The 19826-nt window shown below is 44.8% G+C and overlaps 1 protein-coding gene across 1 annotated transcript in view; it reads right to left on the bottom strand.

Annotated features, from left to right (window-relative positions):
* LOC120931479 (nuclear receptor ROR-alpha) overlaps positions 1-1628 on the bottom strand; it is a 637829-nt gene extending 636201 nt beyond the window's left edge. The window contains exon 1 of the mRNA XM_040342970.1: positions 1327-1628. Coding sequence (XP_040198904.1) covers positions 1327-1483 — 157 coding nt within the window. The 5' untranslated portion in view covers positions 1484-1628. The remainder of the gene's footprint in view (positions 1-1326) is intronic.
* Positions 1629-19826: the final 18198 nt, after the last annotated feature.

The following is a 19826-nucleotide window of genomic DNA, read 5'->3' as shown; positions in this document are numbered from 1 at the left end:
AACGGGAACTTGTTTTTGACAGGTCCCTGTCCCTACGTCCGGGAGACGGAGATGCGGCTCCATCCCACGGAAGTTCGGATCCCCTCCTCCTTCCTCCGCTGCGCAATTTGCACGTGCGCATTAGGGAACTGTCTGTGAAGCGGAAAGGCTGCACTGCTGGTTTCCCTTAGTGGAGATGGCGATGGCAGCAACCAACAACCGATCTAATAATCGTCTAGGGGGGGCAAACATTGCAGGCTCCCTGGACAGGTAAGTGTCCATATATTAAAAGTCAGCAGCTACAGAACTTGTACCTGCTGACTTTTTTTCCCCCGGGCTTTAAGGATTGGTAAGCTGCAATGGATTCCATTTTTGGGTTTAGTTCCACTTTTGCACACCTTTTAACCCATGTGGTCTAGTGGGAAGTTGGGTCGCATTCTGTAACCTTGAAGACGTTTCGCAGCTCATCCAAGTGGCTTCCTCGGTTTTTAATAAACATCCTCAGCAATAGAGAAGAAGTTGATTTCGGTGTGACTAAGTACTACTGACCCCGATAAATAGGAACATTGACAGACATGTAGAAATGCCCTTCTGTGATGTAATCTGCTCAACAACAAACCTATAATTAACATATTTAATTGAATTACATAACAGGAGCGATCTCCACTAAAAATATAAACAGTGCACTCGCTAGGACTGTCAAACACGTAGAGCAGCAATGTGGTTAATCCTTAACCCTTACACGGGAGAGCGAGAGAGACTTAAACCGAAAGCCACGCAAACAAAGAAGATGGCAGGACGCGGTTTAACACTAAGTGCACATCCCCTGTGACAGCTTAATGTGTGTTTATAATGCTCGCCGTCCAGTGCAATCTACAGCCCTCTGGCATTTATAGGGTTACTCCAGCTGACAACTGCCACTGAAAGTAGTCGTCCTGTACCTGTCCCCTGTGCAGCACGCTAAGCACTTTTCTTTTACTGTACATGATGCAGGAATCAGGAGGAGTGGTACCCAGGTCAAACCAACCCCCCTACCCACATTATTGCATCTGTCACTGCAAATCATTTCAATGCAAACTTTTGCACCAGGTCACCTAATGCTGATCAAGCACCCAGCAACCCCGGCAAAGCCTTGCAGGCTGTTGCTGAGCCGCAAGGGGTTAATCAGCACCCCTCCTCCCCACCAAAAAAAGCTGTCAAAGTTTTTCCAAGGCTGCTCTGCTGTCCTCTGCTATCCTCCCATCCCTGCTTCTATCTCCCTCCATGAATGTCTAATGAAAAGCCCCAGATTGCCTCTCCCACAGCTCGCTTCCCTGTCTAGACCCCCCAGCATGTTGGTGATGGTACCTCTGTTGGTGGTGGTTATAGGGTAGCTGTGTCTTCCTGCAGCTCCTGTGTGATCCCCTCTTCTTGCAGGTTCCTGGGGGTCCCTTGGCTGGGGGGCTGGCTTGTTGATCTCTGTTTCCAAAGCTGGATCAGGGCTTGCAGGAGAACAAGGATCCATTATTCCCCCAGAAGGAAAGATGTTGTAGGGTCTTGAGGATTAGGATCCCCCCCCAAATGTAAGATCTTGCTGGGAGGAGGCTCATAGACTCCCTCTGTCTCTGTGTCAATGCAACTCTATGGTAAGGAAAGGAAGGAGGGAGAGACACAGAGGGAAAGTGTGTGATATAAGAGCAGTTACACCGAATGGCCACTGACAGCGCTAGAGGGAAGCCAGGAGAAGTGCTGGGATTTATTAGGACACAGGCTTCAATGTGAGTGTATGAGAGTGTGTGTGTGTGTGTGTGTGTGCTGGAGGATGCACCTAGTCCTAGGTCATATGTACTAAACTTTATCTGACCAATCACAGCTAGATCTGTAAACTGCTGCTCAGTACAAAGCTATACCTATGATAATAGCAAATCATGATCTAAACCAGCATAGTTGAATATACCAGCACAGTACTCTATCCTAGTGTCTCTTATATAACATTATTAATTGGATCTATGAAATATATTTTTTTATGAATAAAGAAGATGTGTCATTTTCCTAAGAACAATGGGCCAGATTCACAAAAAGCGGGCGCAACTTAACTTTTCCCATTTAAGTTACCCCGCCGCAAATTTTCTGCCTAAGTGCCCGATCCACAAAGCACTTACCTGGAAATTTGCAGCGGTGTAGCTTAAATCCGTCTGGCGCAAGGCGTGCCCAATCGAATGGGGCGAGTCCCATTTAAATTAGGCGCGCTCCCGCGCCGGACGTACTGCGCATGCTCCGTCGGGTAAATTACCCGACGTGCATTGCGCTAACTGACGTCGCACCGACGTCATTTGCTTAGACGTTAACGTAAATGGCATCCAGCGCCATTCACGGACGTCTTACGCAAACGACGTTGATGTTTAAATTTCGACGCGGGAACGACGGCCATACTTATCATGGCTTAAGAGAACTAGGGCTAAGCCCTAGTTTTACACGGCGTAACTCGACGGAAACAACGTAGTTTTAGATCGACGGGACGTTCGGGGATCGTCGTAAGTCTTCATTTGCATATTCTACGCCGGCCGCAATGGCCTCGCCACCTAGCGGCCGGCCTAGAATTGCATCCTTAAGATCCGACAGTGTAATTCAATTACACCTGTCGGATCTTAGGGCTAGCTATGCGTAACTGATTCTATGAATTAGTCGCATAGTTAGAAACAGAGATATGACGGCGTATCAATAGATACGCCGTCATATCTCGTTTGTGAATCTGGCCCAATACATTGGGGGTTATTCACTAAAGGCAAATCCACTTTACACTACATGTGCAAACTCCGGGCCAGATCCACAAAGAAGTCACGTCGGCGTATCTATTGATACGCCGCGTAACTTCTAGGATGCTCCGGCGTATCTTTGTTTTGTATCCACAAAACAAGATACGCCTGAATGGGGGCTAGATCCGACTGACATACGTCTTAGTACGCCGTCGGATCTTAGGTGCATATTTACGCTGGCCGCTAGGTGGCGCTTCCGTTGATTTACGCGTAGAGTATGCAAATTAGCTAGATACGCCGATTCTCAGAATGTGCGTCCGGACGGCGCATTTTTTTACGTAGTTTACGTAAGCCTTTTTCCAGCGTAACATTACCCCTGGGTCTATGAGGTGTACGCAATGTTAAGTATGGACGTCGGGCCAGCGTCAAATTTTATGTCGTTTACGTCGTTTGCGTAAAACGTTCGCGAATAGGGCTTTGCGTAAATTACGTTCACGTCGAAAGCATTGACTATTTGCGACGTGATTTCGAGCATGCGCACTGGGATACCCCCACGGACGGCGCATGCGCCGTTCAAAAAAAAACGTCATTTACGTGGGGTCAAGTTGAATTAACATAAAACACGCCCACATCTTTGTCATTTGAATTCCGCGCCCTTTCGCCGACACACTTACACTACGCCGCTGTAACTTACGGCGCAAATTCTTTGTGGATAAGGAACCTCCGCACTAAGTTACGGCGGCGTAGTGTATCTGAGATACGCTACGCCCGCTTATATTTACGCCGAGGTACGTGGATCTGGCCCTCCAAGTGCAAGATGCACTTGAAATTGCACTGAAAGTGCACTTGGAAGTGCAGTCGCTGTAGATCCGAGGGGGACATGCAAGGAAAATAAAAAACAGCATTCTAGCTTGCACATGATTGGATAATAAATTCAACAGAGCTTCCCCTCATTTCAGATCTACCCCTCAGATTTACAGCGACTGCACTTCCAAGTGCACTTTCAGTGCAATTTCAAGTGCACTTTGCACTTGTAATGTGCACTTGTAGTGCAAAGTGGATTTGCCTTTCATAAATAACCCCCATAATCAGTCATAGCCTATGGGCCCTTTCACACGTGCAGACCGTATGTCCATTTTTCATCCATCCATTATCATATGAAAAACGGACATATATGTATCCCTATGGGATAACAGATGAACATCCGCTGACATCCGATCTCATCAGTCTCCGCTATGCTTTGTTAAAGATGACGGAGGAAATCCTATTTTTCCATCCGTCATCGGATCGGACAGCAGCGGTGCATCCATAGTGCATTGCATGAATCTATGTATTGTCGCCGGCGCCGCTGCCGCCCACTATTCAGATGGCCGGCCCCCTGGTGAGCGCCGGCCATCTGAATAACAGCAGTTTGTTGGTTTTTGGAAGTGTCTATCAGAGCCAGCGTGTTGACTCTAATCGGATTTCAAATAGTTAACCAGGGGACGCACATGCTGTGCGTTCCCTGGTTAACACTGACACGTGTCTCAGCCAATAAAGTTCACCAGGTCTGGTTACCGGGAACCTGATTGGCTGAAGCGACATCGAGGGCGGGACTCTGGAGAAGACATCGAGGGAGCATGGAGGGAGGATAGCTGACCCGAGAAAGGTAAGTGTCGGGCGACAGGGGGGAGCAATCTGGCGTTTTTTGAGGGGGCATACTGGCGGCAAATGGTGGGCACAGTGGTGACAATTGATGGGCACGGTGGCGACAATTGATGGGCACAGTGGTGACAATTGATGGGCACAGTGGCGAAAATTGATGGCACAGCACAGTGACTGTGTTTGATGGCATGGTACAGTGGCTGTGTTTGATGGCATGGCACAGTGGCTGCGTTTGATGGAATGGCACAGTTGCTGAATTTGATGGCATGGCACAGTGGCTGCGTTTGATGGCACAGTGGCAACAATTGATGGCACAGTGGCGACAATTGATGGCACAGTGGCGAAAAATAATGGCATGGCACAGTGGCGACAATTGATGGCATGGCACAGTGGCGACAATTGATGGCATGGCACAATGGCGACAATTGCTGGCACAGTGGCGACAATTGATAAGCACAGTGGCTGCGTTTAATGGGCACATTGGTGGTAATTGATGGGCACAGTAGCTGCGTTTAAAGGGCACAGTGAGGCTGCAATTGATGTTTTTTACTGTTTCTGTTTTTTCGTTTGTTTGCGTCCCCCCCAAAAATGTTGAGCACCAGCCACCACTGGGATCGGATGAACACAGACAGACGGTCCGTGTTTATCCTAACCCCCCATAGAGGAGAGCGGAGATCTGACAGGGCGGTCCCTGCACAGTGTGTCATCTGGCGGCTCAGCGGGGGTCACTGTTGTGATCGTGTCTGGAAAGCTGTGTACTAACAATGAGATTATCGTAAGATCACTTCGAAATCGATATTTTTCATCCAATTTTCGGATCATGTGTGGGGGCCATTAGCCTTGATGATTAGTTTGAAATGTGTTCCCTGAAATATGTAACCATTTTCCTGTAGTAATTAAATACCCCATTCACATCTGAATGTTTCACGAAAGCACGCAAAGTTGCCAGTATTTGCATATATGAACGAGAAGTACCAAAGACATGTGTCGCTCTTGCATTGTCATTGCTAATGGCACCCCAGATTCCCCAAGCATACGTGTGTTTTTTTTTCCGTGCTGAAAAATGCGCTACAAATATGTCCAACCGCCATATGTCCAAGGACACACGAAGCTCAACTCTCCAAATGCTGTATAAGCTACTTTGGCCTGTTTGTCGCACGCATTGAAATAAATGGGCTGCCTTATGTGTGTAGAGCAAAAACATGCAAACAATGCGCAGAAACATGACGCTTGCTAGCACACATCAAAATATGAATGGTGGCCACTCAAAAACTATGTTTTTTTAAGCACCTACCCTCCAACCTATCATGATACAATGGCACTCAAGACCACCAGTCTCCAGCCACCCGCCCTGTAATGACATCGTCCCCTCCAAGAAATAAAAAGAAAAGACTCGGGCCAGCGATGTCATGTAATCGCGGATTCAGGTAAGTTAAAAAAGGGATTTTTTCCAACTAATGGGATCAGTTAGGTATTACAAAACAGGGAATTAAAGCTGAACACTACACATATTACAATCTCATTGCACAACCGCCATTTGATCTAACAAAAACTATGTAGTGTAAGCACTGGCCATAGCAGGAACCAGATGACATTTGAACCATGTATGGGCAGGCTAAATGTACCCAAGTTAATCAATCAATCAACTTAGGTACAACCAGCCTGATGGATTTTACATGTGATTATTGCAATCGGGTGATATAGCCACTAGCAATAATCAATGTCTTCTCCCGGCAGGGACAGCTTGTCCCGACCCCGGCAGGAGGGTTTCCCCTGTCAACACTGTCTGGTATAGGCTGATACCTATAATTGCAGGAAAGAAATTTGCTCTGTCTATGGCCGGCCTTAGTTAGATTAGGCAGGTGTTAATATTGAATCGTTTTTTATAAATCTAGAGTTGATTGTACAAAGATTATACGGCCAGATTGTAACATGTATGGTGAGCCTAGGTGTAGCGCTACCCCCGGAGAAGCTACTTAATGCATGTTTGGTTCTGTACTCTGCCTCTCAACCCCAAGAAAGGTCCCAACTCCTCTGGCACACCTACTTGATAATATTAGTGCGGAACCCAGCATGTAGCGAGAAACACAATAATGATAAACCATGAAGTGTATTTACCGAGGCCCTGGGTTCCATCACATCACCATCAGCTGTAGTAAATAGAGACTCATACACAATATCAATGAACCACTCAGATATGTTTACTATGCTTACTATGGTAAAAAAAATTGCACAAGGAAATTGTATAATTAAACAATGAATGAACACAGGTTATGATTGACAGGAGTATTATTAAGTGCAATTATATAATATACCTGTACCGGGTAGCAACCTGAAGTGGGTATATGTGAACAGGTGCACAGGGACATAGGCCTTCAATACATTTAACACATGTATTGAATACCTTCCTACTGAGGCCTCAGCACACAGATCAATACACAAATAGAATGTACAAACAGTGAATACAGTAACACAATGCAGTTTCTAACTATATCTCACTAAATGGCTCCCCCTAGGTTGCTGTTCAGAGCAGGACTCCAATGTAGAGCAGTAAAGCTTTGTAGAAGAATAAAGTGGTAAATGTTCCTTAATTTCCGGATGCCTTCAGCTAGCCTTATATTATACTGCAGTGTTGACTTGTATATTTACTTGAAATCCAAAGAAACAAAAAGGGTAATAACTGTAGAATAAGATGCTATTGATTGCTCAGTAAAGAACTGTTCCCACTTGTAAATTCCTTCTTATATGTGTGAGTAATACAGTACTGACCCTACAGCACAGAGGAGGAAAGCAAGGCCCCAAAGTCTAACTGTATGATGCCTGGGTGCAGGGATCCACATCCGTGGAACTACAAGTCTCACCAGCAGCCTGTTGGAAAGGCTGGTAGACTCCGTCCGGAATCTCCTTCTGGTGCTTCCGTCAGTGAACATAGCGCTGCCTCTCCATGCTGCTACTCCCGATGGGCAGGAAGGCAGATGGCTTCAAATACTCTGGTGCACACCAATCCTCCTGCTCGATTAGCAGGGCCGTTCACAAAGATCCCTCTGGAGCGGGTGATCCGGCTCTCCGATGTAAGGCCGCAGTCTCTCAGTCCTGGTCACACACACAGACCTCCTGCTGGCAGTTAAATGGAGTCCAGAGAGGCCGAAAGCAGGCCACGCCTGTCCTTTTATCTCTCTTCCCAGCAGGCTGTTCTGTGACTTAGCATTGTGGGTTCTGTAGTCCCAAACTGATTTAAACAACTTGAGTCACTTCCTCATCCAAACTATATATCCCACAATGCATGGCTGTTTGCTTCTTATACAGAAGGAAAAATCCTGGTGGAGTTCAGTGGTCACTAGAGGGAGCCAAACCCTTACTTAAGAAACAATAAACATACCTCCCAACTTTTCATCATTGCACTGCGGGACATTAAAGTTGTTGAGCGGGTGAGGGGGGTATGGGAGATTGCCGCAGGATGCCAATTTTTTTAATACCGGACATTAAAGTTGAGCGGAGGGGTCCATCTCTGGACTCGTTCTAGCTTATCAATATCTTTTTGTATGTGAGGTTTCCAGAAATGGGCAGTATTCTAAAAATGGTCTAACTAAAGATCTATATAGGTTTATCAGGACCTCCTTTCTTATACTGGTAATTCCTTTAGTGGTACCTAAAAAACTATATTTGGGAATCAGGACCTCCTTCCTACCACTGATGATCCTGCTAGTGATAAATAAAGATCTATATAGAGGAATTAGGGCCTCATTCCTCCTGATGGTGATCTCTGATATCTAAAGATCTATACAGGGTACCTTTATCCATGATTGCAGTTTCCACTGCTTTGACCTTCCCGCAATGCCGAATCATGTTCCATGTTACAGACACCTCCAGGAATATCCACCCTTTTGCACACCTATGTGTTATCAGCAAAAAGATGCAGTGAGGGGAGAAAAGTATTTTTTTTTTTTTTTAATCAAAAAGGTTTTTATTGCTCACAAAAACATACAAACAGTGAAAGTATGATATCCTACACACTGTATTCCAACATTCAAGACAGCAAATTACAAGTCAAAAAATATATCACATATTCAAGATAACAGATAATCTGCTCAGAACCACTACAAGCGTAACATATTCTACTGAACCCCCTGCCCCGCCCGCCCTTCCTCCCCTCCACCCTCCCACCCATCTAGAAATCCCACCAAGTGACCAGCTGAAAATCCCTGTTGTTAACCTCTGCCCCTACACTCCCCCAAGTAGTCTTGCCTGTACCAATTCCAAGGGGCTCAAACCAGGCGACGCAAGCCATGGATCCCATAGTTTAAGAAATTTCCCTGCGTTACCTCTGTGTTGATAAATGTATTTTTCCATTAAGAGTGTTCTACCCACGTGTTGTATCAACGTCTTGACCGCGGGGGGCGTATTCGACTTCCAGTGAAGGAGAATGAGCTTTCTCGCCTGGAACAGTGCCCTGGCGAATGCCATCCTGGTCACCTCCTCCGTTATCGCCCCCTCCAGGACCCCCAGCAGGCAACAAAGTGGGTCCAGTGGAACGCTGGTCTGGAACACAGAATTAAGTGTAGCCAGAACCTCCGTCCAGTATCTATGGAGCTTGGGGCAACGCCAGAGCAGGTGAATGAGATCCCCCTGGGCCGCCCTGTAATGTCCACACAGTGGATCGGAAGCCCGACTCATTCTGAAGAGTTTCACCGGGGTGAAGTGCACTCTGAGTAAAATATACAACTGAGAGACCCTCTGTGACACAATTATTCACTGCTTGTAGCGCCTCCTCCCAGATTTCCCCCTCAATGGGCCCCAGGTCCGCCTCCCACTAATCCACTGTCCTTGCAGTGTGCCCCACCAAAAAAGATGCTAAAAGCATGTTATAGCATTGGGAGATCACACCTTTAGGCCCCATACACACGAGAGGATTTATCCGCAGATACGGTCCAGCGGACCGTATCCGCGGATAAATCCTCTCGAGGATTTCAGAAGATTTCTATGCGATGGCGTGTACACACCATCGCATTGAAATTCGCGCTGAAATCCTCTGGCGATGACGTGTCGCGCCGTCGCCGCTATTATGACGCGGCGACGGGCGCGACGCTGTCATATAAGGAATTCCACGCATGCGTCAAATCATTACGACGCGTGCGGGGAATCCCTTTGGACGGATGGATCCGGTAAGTCTGTACAGACGAGCGGATCCATCCGTTGGAATGGATTCCAGCAGATGGATTTGTTGTGCATGTCAGCAAATATCCGATCTGCTGGAATCCATCCCAGAGGAGATTTCTCCGCGGAAACAGATCCGCTGGCGTGTACACACCATAGGATCTATCCGCAGAAACCCATTTGCTGGGATTTATCTGCGGATGGATTCTATCGTGTGTATGGGGCCTTAGTGTCATGTGCAGCGCATAGTGTACGGAAAACTGGAGTGGGGGACTGAAGCCACTCCACAGCTTCCCCCTGGGCCCTCACAGCGTGCCGCAGCTGCAGGTAGTAGAACTGCATAGTGTGTGGCAGCGTAAATCTAGACTGTAGCTCGCTGAAAGGGCCCCACCCCGGAAAACATGTTTGAGGTGCGTGATCCCGAAGGAACACCACCTGTGTCCCTGCTCAATCTTAGCCAGTTTCTCGTACGAGTTATTACCCCAGAGGGGGCAGAGAAAAGTATTTGATCCATAAACTTTTTTTTTTTTTTTTTTTAAACCTGCAAGGCAAAAGGCATAATCGGCTAGTATGCACCGCATACTAGCCGATTATGAAATACTTACCTCGGAACGAGGTGAACACCACTTACCTGGTCCACGCCGAGCAGGATGTCATCTTGCTCCGGCGTGTCTTCCGGATATCGCCGCTCCAGCGCTGTGATTGGCTGGAGCGGTGATGACGTCACTCCCGCGCGTGCGCGCGGGAGATTTAAAATCGGCAGGGTCCGGCGGATGACGGTCCTTTCGCCGTGGATTCCCCCCTGTGCATGCGCCGCCCGCATTGCGAGGGGAATATCTCCTAAACCGTGCAGGTTTAGGAGATATTCTCCTTACCTACAGGTAAGCCTTGTTATAGACTTACCTGTAGGTAAAAGTCGAAAAAGTGGGTTTACAACCACTTTAACAGTGAGAGACAGAATAACAACAACAAAAAAAATCCAGAAAAACACAATTCAAAAAAGTTATACATTGATTTGCATTTTATTGAGTAAAAAAAGTATTTGACCCCTTCGCAAAACATGACTTAGTACTTGGTGGAAAAACCCTTGGCCTTCACAGAGGTCAGACGTTTCTTGTAGTTGGCCACCATCTCAGGAGGGATTTTGTCCCACTCCTCTTTACAGATCCTCTCCAAGTTATTAAGGTTTCAAGGCTGACGTTTGGTAAGTTGAATCTTCAGCTCCCTCTATATATTTTCTATGGTATTAAGGTCTGGAAACTGGCTAGGCCACTCCGGAACCTTAGTGTGCTTCTTCTTGAGACACTCCTTTGATGCCTTGGTTGTGTGTTTTATTGTCATTGTCATGCTGGAATACCCATCTATGACCCATTTTCAATGCCCTGGCTGAGGGAAGGTAGTTATCACCCAAGATATGACGGTACATGGCCCTGTCTATCATCCCTTTGATGCAGTGAAGTTGTCTTGTCCCCTTGGCAGAAACCCCCCCCCCCAAAGCAAAATGTTTCCCCCTCCATGTTTGATGGTGGGGATGGTGTTCTTGGGGTCATAGGCAGCATTCCGCCTCCTCCAAACATGGCGAGTTGAGTTGATGCCAAAAAGCTTGATTTTGGTCTCAGCTGACCACAACATTTTCACTCAGTTCTCCTCTGAATCATTCAGACGTTCATTAGCAAACTTCTGACGGGCTGTACATGTGCTTTCTTGAGCAGGGGGGACCTTGCGGATGCTGCAGGATTTCAGTCCTTCACGGGAGAGTGTGTTGCCAATTGTTTTCTTGGTGACTGTGGTCCCAGCTGCCTTGAGATCATTGACAAGATTCTCCTGTGTAGTTCTGGGCTGATTCCTCATCGTTCTCATGATCATTGAAACTCCACGAGGTGAGATCTTGCATGGAGCCCCAGACGGAGGGAGATTAACAGTTATTTTGTGTTTTTTCTATTTGTGAATAATCGCACCAACTGTTAACACCCTCCCACCAATGCTTAGCGATGGTCTTGTAGCCCATTTCAGTCTTGTGTAGGTCTAAAATCTTGTCCCTGACGACCTTGGACAGCTCTTTGGTCTTGGCCATGGTGGAGAGATTGGAATCTGATTCACTGATTGCTTCTGTGGACAGGTGTCTTTTATACAGGTAACAAACTGAGATTAGGGCACTCCTTTTAACCCCCCTGGCGGTATTCCTGAGTCTGACTCGGGGTGAGATTTTTTGGCTACGATCGGTAACCCCGAGTCAGACTCGGGCTCGCCTCGCTGAATCCACAGGCATGGTTTACTTACCTTGTCCCTGGATCCAGCTATGCCACCGCACTGTGTGAGCGAGCGGGACCTCGCTCGATTCACACAGTGCCTCTGTGTGCCGCCGATCTCCGTTCCCTGCGACGTTACGATGCACGGGAGCGGAGAACGGCGCCAAATTCAAAGAGGTAAACAAACAAAATACATACAGTATACTGTAATCGTATAGATTACAGTACTGTATGTAAAAAATACACCCCCCCCCCCCTAGTGGTCTGCCTGCCCAGTGCCCTACATGTACTTTTATATAATAAAAACTGTTCTTTCTGCCTGCAAACTGTAGATTGTCCATAGCAACCAAAAGTGTCCCTTTATGTCAAAAATGGTTTTAGAGTAGCTAGAAAACAGCGATAATAAATTATAATCACTTGCAGAATTGTGCGATAGCGATTTGTGGAGAAATTCATCATAAAAAAATAAAAGTAATGACAGCGACAATTCTGCAACTGAGCAAATTTTTGTGATTTTGAGTTGATTACATTATTGAATAATTTTTATTATAATTATATTATTATTTTTTATAATTATTTATAATTATTTATTACATTATAATTTATAATTTTGTTTTAAAAAAAATGTCATACCTGGGACGCCTACTAGACTCTTGTTTGGTCAGATTTAAGTGAGTTATTCCTAAGAATTACAGGCCTACAGTATAAAACGCCAAATTTCCTTGCAAATAATGGTACCGCTTTCAGCACCTTTTTTCTGAAATAATCATACCGCCATGGAGGTTAAGAGAGTGCTTCTAATTACAGCTCGTAACCTGTATAGAAGCCACCTGGGAGCCAGAAGTCTTGCTGATTGATAGGAGATCAAATACTTATTTCACTCATTAGGCTTAATTTCCATGGACGTTTTTGGACGTTTTTACAGCCAATTTTCGGAGCGTTTTTGCAGCTTAAAAACAGCTCTCCATGTTAGTCTATGGCCTCATGCCCACCATGACATTTTTGAGCTGTAGATGGCTGAGCCGTTTTTAAGCTGCAAAAAAAAAACAGGACCAGTGCGTTCTGAAGCTCCAGCGTTAGAGCTGTAAAAAGGCCAGATGTTAAAAAACGCTCAAAAAAGTGCAAAAACGCTACCGCGGCATTTTTGCGCTCCAGCTCAAAAAAAAAAAAGAACATGGACAGGCGTTTTTAAGCTGTAAAAAAGGCTAAAAAAAGTGGCTGTAAAAACGTCCATGGAAATGAAACCTTAAAATGCAAATTAATTTATAACTTTTTTGAAATGCGTTTTTCTGGATTTTTTGTTGTTATTCTGTCTTTCACTGTTAAAATAAACCTACCATAAAAATTATAGACTGATAATTTCTTTGTCAGTGGTTAAACGTACAAAATCAGCAGGGGATCAAATACCATTTCTCTCACTGTATATCTTACCCATCAAACGTTTATATCACTTTAAAATAGATTAAATGAAACAGGACCTATTACAGAGCCTTGTGGTACAACATTAGTGACTAGTCTGTGTTCCCAATGAACCCCATTTACAACTCTGATATCTATATTTTAGCAAACTACATATCCACTGAACCACCCAAGAGATAAGTCCTAGCTTGTACAACTTTTTATGAGATCATTATGTAACTTTATCAAATGCTTTGCTGAAATCAGGATAGGCTATATCCACAGCACCGCCCTGCTCCAAAACCTTTGTAACATAATGGGGGGATTTACTAAAACTGGAGCACTCAGAATCTGGTGCAGCTGTACATGGTAGCCAATCAGCTTCTAACTTCAGCTTGTTCAATTAGGCTGGGTTCACACTACTACACTACTTTCATCCTACTTTGCTCTGTGTTCAATGTTTCCCTATGAGAGCGTCTTGTAGCGTCCTACACAAGTCGGTCCGACTTTGAAAATGCTCCCTGTACTACTTTTGGTCCTACATTGATCCTACTTCAGGCCCATTGAATATCATTGAAGTCGGACCAAAGTAGTATCCTGTTCATGAAAGTAGGATGGATGTAGGACCAATGTAGGATAAATGTAGGACCAATGTAGCAGAGCAAAGTAGGATGAAAGTAGTGTAGTAGTGTGAACCCAGCCTGAGGCTTTGACAAAAAAAAAAACCTGGAAGCTAAGGGCCAGATTCTCAGAAGAGATACGACTGCGTAACTCCAGATACGCCGTCGTATCTCTGAGTTGCGCCATCGTATCTATGCGCCTGATTCTTAGAATCAGTTACGCATAGATTTCCCCTAGATCCGACAGGCGTAAGTCTCTTATGCCGTCAGATCGTAACTGCATATTTACGCTGGCCGCTAGGGGCGTGTACGCTGATTTACGCGTCAAAATATGTAAATCAGCTAGATATACGCGAATTCACGAAAGTACGCCCGGCAGACGCAGTACAGTTACGCCGTTTACGTTAGGCTTTTTCCGGCGTAAAGTTACCCCTGCTTTATGGTGGCGTAAGTGCGGCGTACCAATGTTAAGTATGGCCGTCGTTCCCGCAACGAAATTTGTAAATTTCACGTTGTTTGCGTAACTCGTCTGTGAATGGGGCTGGACGTAATTTACGTTCACGTCAAAACCAATACGTCCTTGCGGCATATTAGGAGCAATGCACACTGGGAGATAAAACGTCAATCACGTCGGGTCACAGAACATTAACATAAAACACGCCCCCTGTCCCACATTTGAATTAGGCGGGCTTACGCCGGCCGATTTACGCTACGCCGCCGCAACTTACGGAGCAAGTGCTTTGAGAATACAGCACTTGCCCGTGTAAGTTGCGGAGGCGTAACGTAAATCGGATACGTTACGCCGCCGCAAAGATACGCCGCTGTATGAGAATCTGGCCCTAAATGTTTTTATGCAGAGCTGCACCACATTTTTCACACTCCAGTTTTAGTAAATTATCCCCAATGTCAAATAATTTAATCAGTTTAGTCTGACATGATCTGCCCTCAGTAAAGCTATGCTGCTTTCAGGTCCAGCAAGCTTCTTTAAATGTGGCTCAAAGGTTATCCCAATTGTATGTGCTTTTGCGGGTCCATTATACACCGGCTAGACTGGTGAGAATGGGAGTAAGGGAGGATCCAGCCTGCTCAAGATGCATGAGAGATCATGGCGACCTGATCTACATGTTGTGGAGATGTCCCAAACTACACATTTATTGGAGGGAGGTGGTAAAGATTCTTAACCGTGTGTTTCAGATCCAGTTAGTAGAACACCCTAAACTGTGTTTACTAGGAATTATAGACGGAATTCCAGTTGAGGAATCTTCTAGACTAGCCATAGCTAGGGGTCTTTTCCTGGCTAGACTATTAATTTTGAGACACTGGAAGTCAACAGACCCCCCCTATGGTGAAGGAGTGGTTGGCGCAAATGGGCAACACTATCAGTCTGGAAAAATACATCTACCAGCATAGGGGAAATGCAAAAAAAAAAGAAAAAATATGGGCACCGTGGCTGGCTGTTCCAGGGTTAGCTCCTATAGACCTTATTATGGATTATTTACCGGTACTTATGTAATTAGGCAATAGCTGGGGGGGGGGGGGGTGACCTCATCCACCTGGGGCTTACGGCTTTCTCAGTAACTATGTGACCGAGTGTATACATTACAGGGAGTGCAGAATTATTAGGCAAGTTGTATTTTTGAGGATTAATTTTATTATTGAACAACAACCATGTTCTCAATGAACCCAAAAAACTCATTAATATCAAAGCTGAATATTTTTGGAAGTATTTTTAGTTTGTTTTTAGTTTTAGATATTTTAGGGGGATATCTGTGTGTGCAGGTGACTATTACTGTGCATAATTATTAGGCAACTTAACAAAAAAAATATATATACCCATTTCAATTATTTATTTTTACCAGTGAAACCAATATAACATCTCAACATTCACAAATATACATTTCTGACATTCAAAAACAAAACAAAAACAAATCAGTGACCAATATAGCCACCTTTCTTTGCAAGGACACTCAAAAGCCTGCCATCCATGGATTCTGTCAGTGTTTTGATCTGTTCACCATCAACCTTTCCGTGCAGCAGCGACCACAGCCTCCCAGACACTGTTCAGAGAGGTGTACTGTTTTCCCTCCTTGTAAATCTCACATTTGATGATGGACCACAGGTTCTCAATGGGGTTCAGATCAGGTGAACAAGGAGGCCATGTCATTAGTTTTTCTTCTTTTATACCCTTTCTTGCCAGCCACGCTGTGGAGTACTTGGACGCGTGTGATGGAGCATTGTCCTGCATGAAAATCATGTTTTTCTTGAAGGATGCAGACTTCTTCCTGTTCCACTGCTTGAAGAAGGTGTCTTCCAGAAACTGGCAGTAGGACTGGGAGTTGAGCTTGACTCCATCCTCAACCCGAAAAGGCCCCACAAGCTCATCTTTGATGATACCAGCCCAAACCAGTACTCCACCTCCACCTTGCTGGCGTCTGAGTCGGACTGGAGCTCTCTGCCCTTTACCAATCCAGCCACGGGCCCATCCATCTGGCCCATCAAGACTCACTCTCATTTCATCAGTCCATAAAACCTTAGAAAAATCAGTCTTGAGATATTTCTTGGCCCAGTCTTGACGTTTCAGCTTGTGTGTCTTGTTCAGTGGTGGTCGTCTTTCAGCCTTTCTTACCTTGGCCATGTCTCTGAGTATTGCACACCTTGTGCTTTTGGGCACTCCAGTGATGTTGCAGCTCTGAAATATGGCCAAACTGGTGGCAAGTGGCATCTTGGCAGCTGCACGCTTGACTTTTCTCAGTTCATGGGCAGTTATTTTGCGCCTTGGTTTTTCCACACGCTTCTTGTGACCCTGTTGACTATTTTGAATGAAATGCTTGATTGTTCGATGATCACGCTTCAGAAGCTTTGCAATTTTAAGAGTGCTGCATCCCTCTGCAAGATATCCCACTATTTTTGACTTTTCTGAGCCTGTCAAGTCCTTCTTTTGACCCATTTTGCCAAAGGAAAGGAAGTTGCCTAATAATTTTGCACACCTGATATAGGGTGTTGATGTCATTAGACCACACACCTTCTCATTGCAGAGATGCACATCACCTAATATGCTTAATTAGTAGTAGGCTTTCGAGCCTATACAGCTTGGAGTAAGACAACATGCATAAAGAGGATGATGTGGTCAAAATACTCATTTGCCTAATAATTCTGCACTCCCTGTATTGGTGAACTGTATGTGAATCCAATATGCTTATGGTCCGATGATGAAGTACATCAATAGCAAGGTGTCTCATATTATGTCTTGATATGGATGTCTGTACTGTTTATCTATTGCTGAATTTTCAACAAATTTTTCGTTTGGATTTAAAAAAAGGTCCAGCAAGCTTTTAGATGATCACCGGTCACGCAGGAGGCCACTGCCCTTGCCTAACCAGCACCAACCAATAGCCTGCTCCATATCTCCCTTGGGCCTTATGGCAATGGACCCCAATAGCAGCCTTTCATTGCAGATGTTTTGTTTCCAGAAGATATTCCTATCTTATGTTAAGGAGAAGGAAAGGTCCACACAAAGACAGAATTGTAACTCTTTATTGGAACACATTTAAAATTCTTTAAGTTATCCCAACGGTGATGGCAAACAGATAAGAGCAAAGATGAAAGCTGATTGGAGGAGCAGCCTGTGCCTTTAAGGGTTAGTTAGAGTCCCACATCCCATACCAAAGGGATGTGAGCAGTCCCATTAATTCTGAAACTCTCCTTGCTTGCTTACCACCTAAGGGGAAGCTCCCAAATACTGGAGTCTCAGAGATTTCACCTTTGTGTCCTTTCAACACTTCCCATGACCACCGTCTTTTACCCAAGATGCACCACCTCACTTTCTATGGTAACACCTAGTGGCCAATTTGGGTAAATTCACTGGACACATCTATGTCCCTTCCCTAAAAAATAAAACTACATTATTTTTAAAGAATTGACTTATGTTTTTCTATATTCTGTCTAGCTAGTGGTTCGAAGGGCAGAAGTTTTTTTTATCTTAATGCACTCTGCATTTACTCTTTCACGCCTAAGCCTATTTCTGACATGTGTTACTTACAAGTTAAGTCCGTATTTTTTGCTATAAAATTACTTAGAACCCCCAAACTTTATATATATATATATATATATATATATATTTTTTTTTTAGAAGAGATCGTAGAGAATAAAATGGCAATCGTTGCAATATTTTATGTCACACGGTTCTTGCATTGCAGTCTTTCAAACGCAATTTTTTGGTAAAACTAAACAGTAAAGTTAGCCCAATTCTGTTGCATAATGTGAAAGAGAATGTTACGCCGAGTAAATAGATACTGATCATGTCATTCTTTGAAATTGCGTGGAATGGCAACAAACTATGGTACCTAAAAATCTCCATAGGCGACGCTTTAAAAAAATTTTTTACGGTTACCAAGTTAGAGTTACATTGCTAGAATTATTGCTCTATTTTTTTCTTTTTTTTTACATTGTTCCTTAAAAAAAAAAAAAAAAAAAAAATATATATATATATATATATATATATATATATATATATATATATATAAAATCGCTTTTATTGCTTTCACAAGAAATGTAAACATCCCTTATGACAGTAAAAAGTGGTGACAGGTACTCTTTATGGAAGGATCAAATCCCTCCTTTGCACTTAAAAGTATTCAGATCACCAAAAACAGAGATTATGAATACTGTATATTTTTTTAAATTGGCGCCATTGGTAGCCGAGTTAACCGAAAGTGAGTTTGTGATGTTGCTTCCATGTTTTTACATAGGAGACTCGATTTAAGCTGTTTAAGGCTTCGTTCCAGTCTCAGCCTAGCAGGCAGATGTGCCGGATCATGAATCAGGGTCTCCCGGTGGGGCAGGAGGCCTGGGAAGAGCAGTAGAAAGTGGTGAGAGGGGGGCATCCCCTCCCTCTCCTTTAGGATAACAGCCAAGTGGCTTTCAGTTGTAACCACTAAATAGCCAGCCGTTGGCTCTAAAAAACGGTACTATGGTGATTAGTGGTGCAACGGATCGTCATTGATCCGTGATCGGCACGGATCAATGACGTCGGATTGGCACACACGTGATCCACAGCGTGCCGCAGGATTGCAGAGCGGTAAAACACACATTGAAATTGTCTCCGCTCTGCTCGCACACAGCTCCGCCTGCTCCTAACCACGCTGTGATAGACAGAATGCGGGTCTAATGCTGAGATGTGTTCTGTCTATCACAGCGTGGGGAAGGCAGGGCTGTGTGCAAGCAGCGTGGAGACAGTTTCAACATAGTTTCAGCATGAGTTGCTTTCCTTTCTAGCATGACAACATGTTTGCAGCCATCCGTCCTCCCTTCTCCCCCCACATACATCCCTCGGCTGGCTTTATCTTCGGGACTCTGTCCCCCCCGCCCCCTCCTCCCCCCGGCTGCCGAGTCTGGCTCCTGTTCCTGCCGCCAATGCACTCCTGTTTTGGAGGTGACAGGGTCAATAAAGAGAACCTGTTCACCTCCAATTGCTATCACACAGGGAATTGTTTTCTCCTGTGTGAAAGCAATAAAGTTGAGTGCAAAAAAAATAAGAAATAATAATTAAATTAATAAAATAAGTAATTAAAAAGTTAAGAATAAGAAAAGATGTATTTAAAAAAAAGAAAATTATACAAAAAAAAAGTAAAATGACAAGCTATAAAAAAAAAAGTGATAAAGTAAAAAAAAAAAAGGAACAAAAAATATTTGCAATAACCGTGCCGCCCCTGCCATCCAATTGTTATTCTCCGTTGATTGGGGGGGGGGGGGTGGTTCGGTTGGTGGGGAGAGGGTGCATTTCGGGAACCTGGCCTTGGGGCGGCAGGGAAAGGAAATCCGGCCCTGCTGGCCGCCCTCACTTCCTCTGCCCTGGCAAGGCTGCAATTGGTTGCACAGTGAGGCTGCAATTAGGGGCACAGTGAGGCGGCAATTGGGGGCACAGTGAGGCGGCAATGGGGGCACAATAAGGCTGCAATTTTTTTTGCTGATCTGAAAAATTATCCGATTCGTGACTCTGATCCGAGGAACGATCCGAACCGCAAGTTTTTTGATCCGTTGCACCCCTA

This window comes from Rana temporaria, chromosome 3 (genome assembly GCF_905171775.1).
Source record: "Rana temporaria chromosome 3, aRanTem1.1, whole genome shotgun sequence".
Lineage (NCBI taxonomy): Eukaryota > Metazoa > Chordata > Amphibia > Anura > Ranidae > Rana > Rana temporaria.
This window is presented reverse-complemented; position numbering and strand designations above follow the sequence as displayed.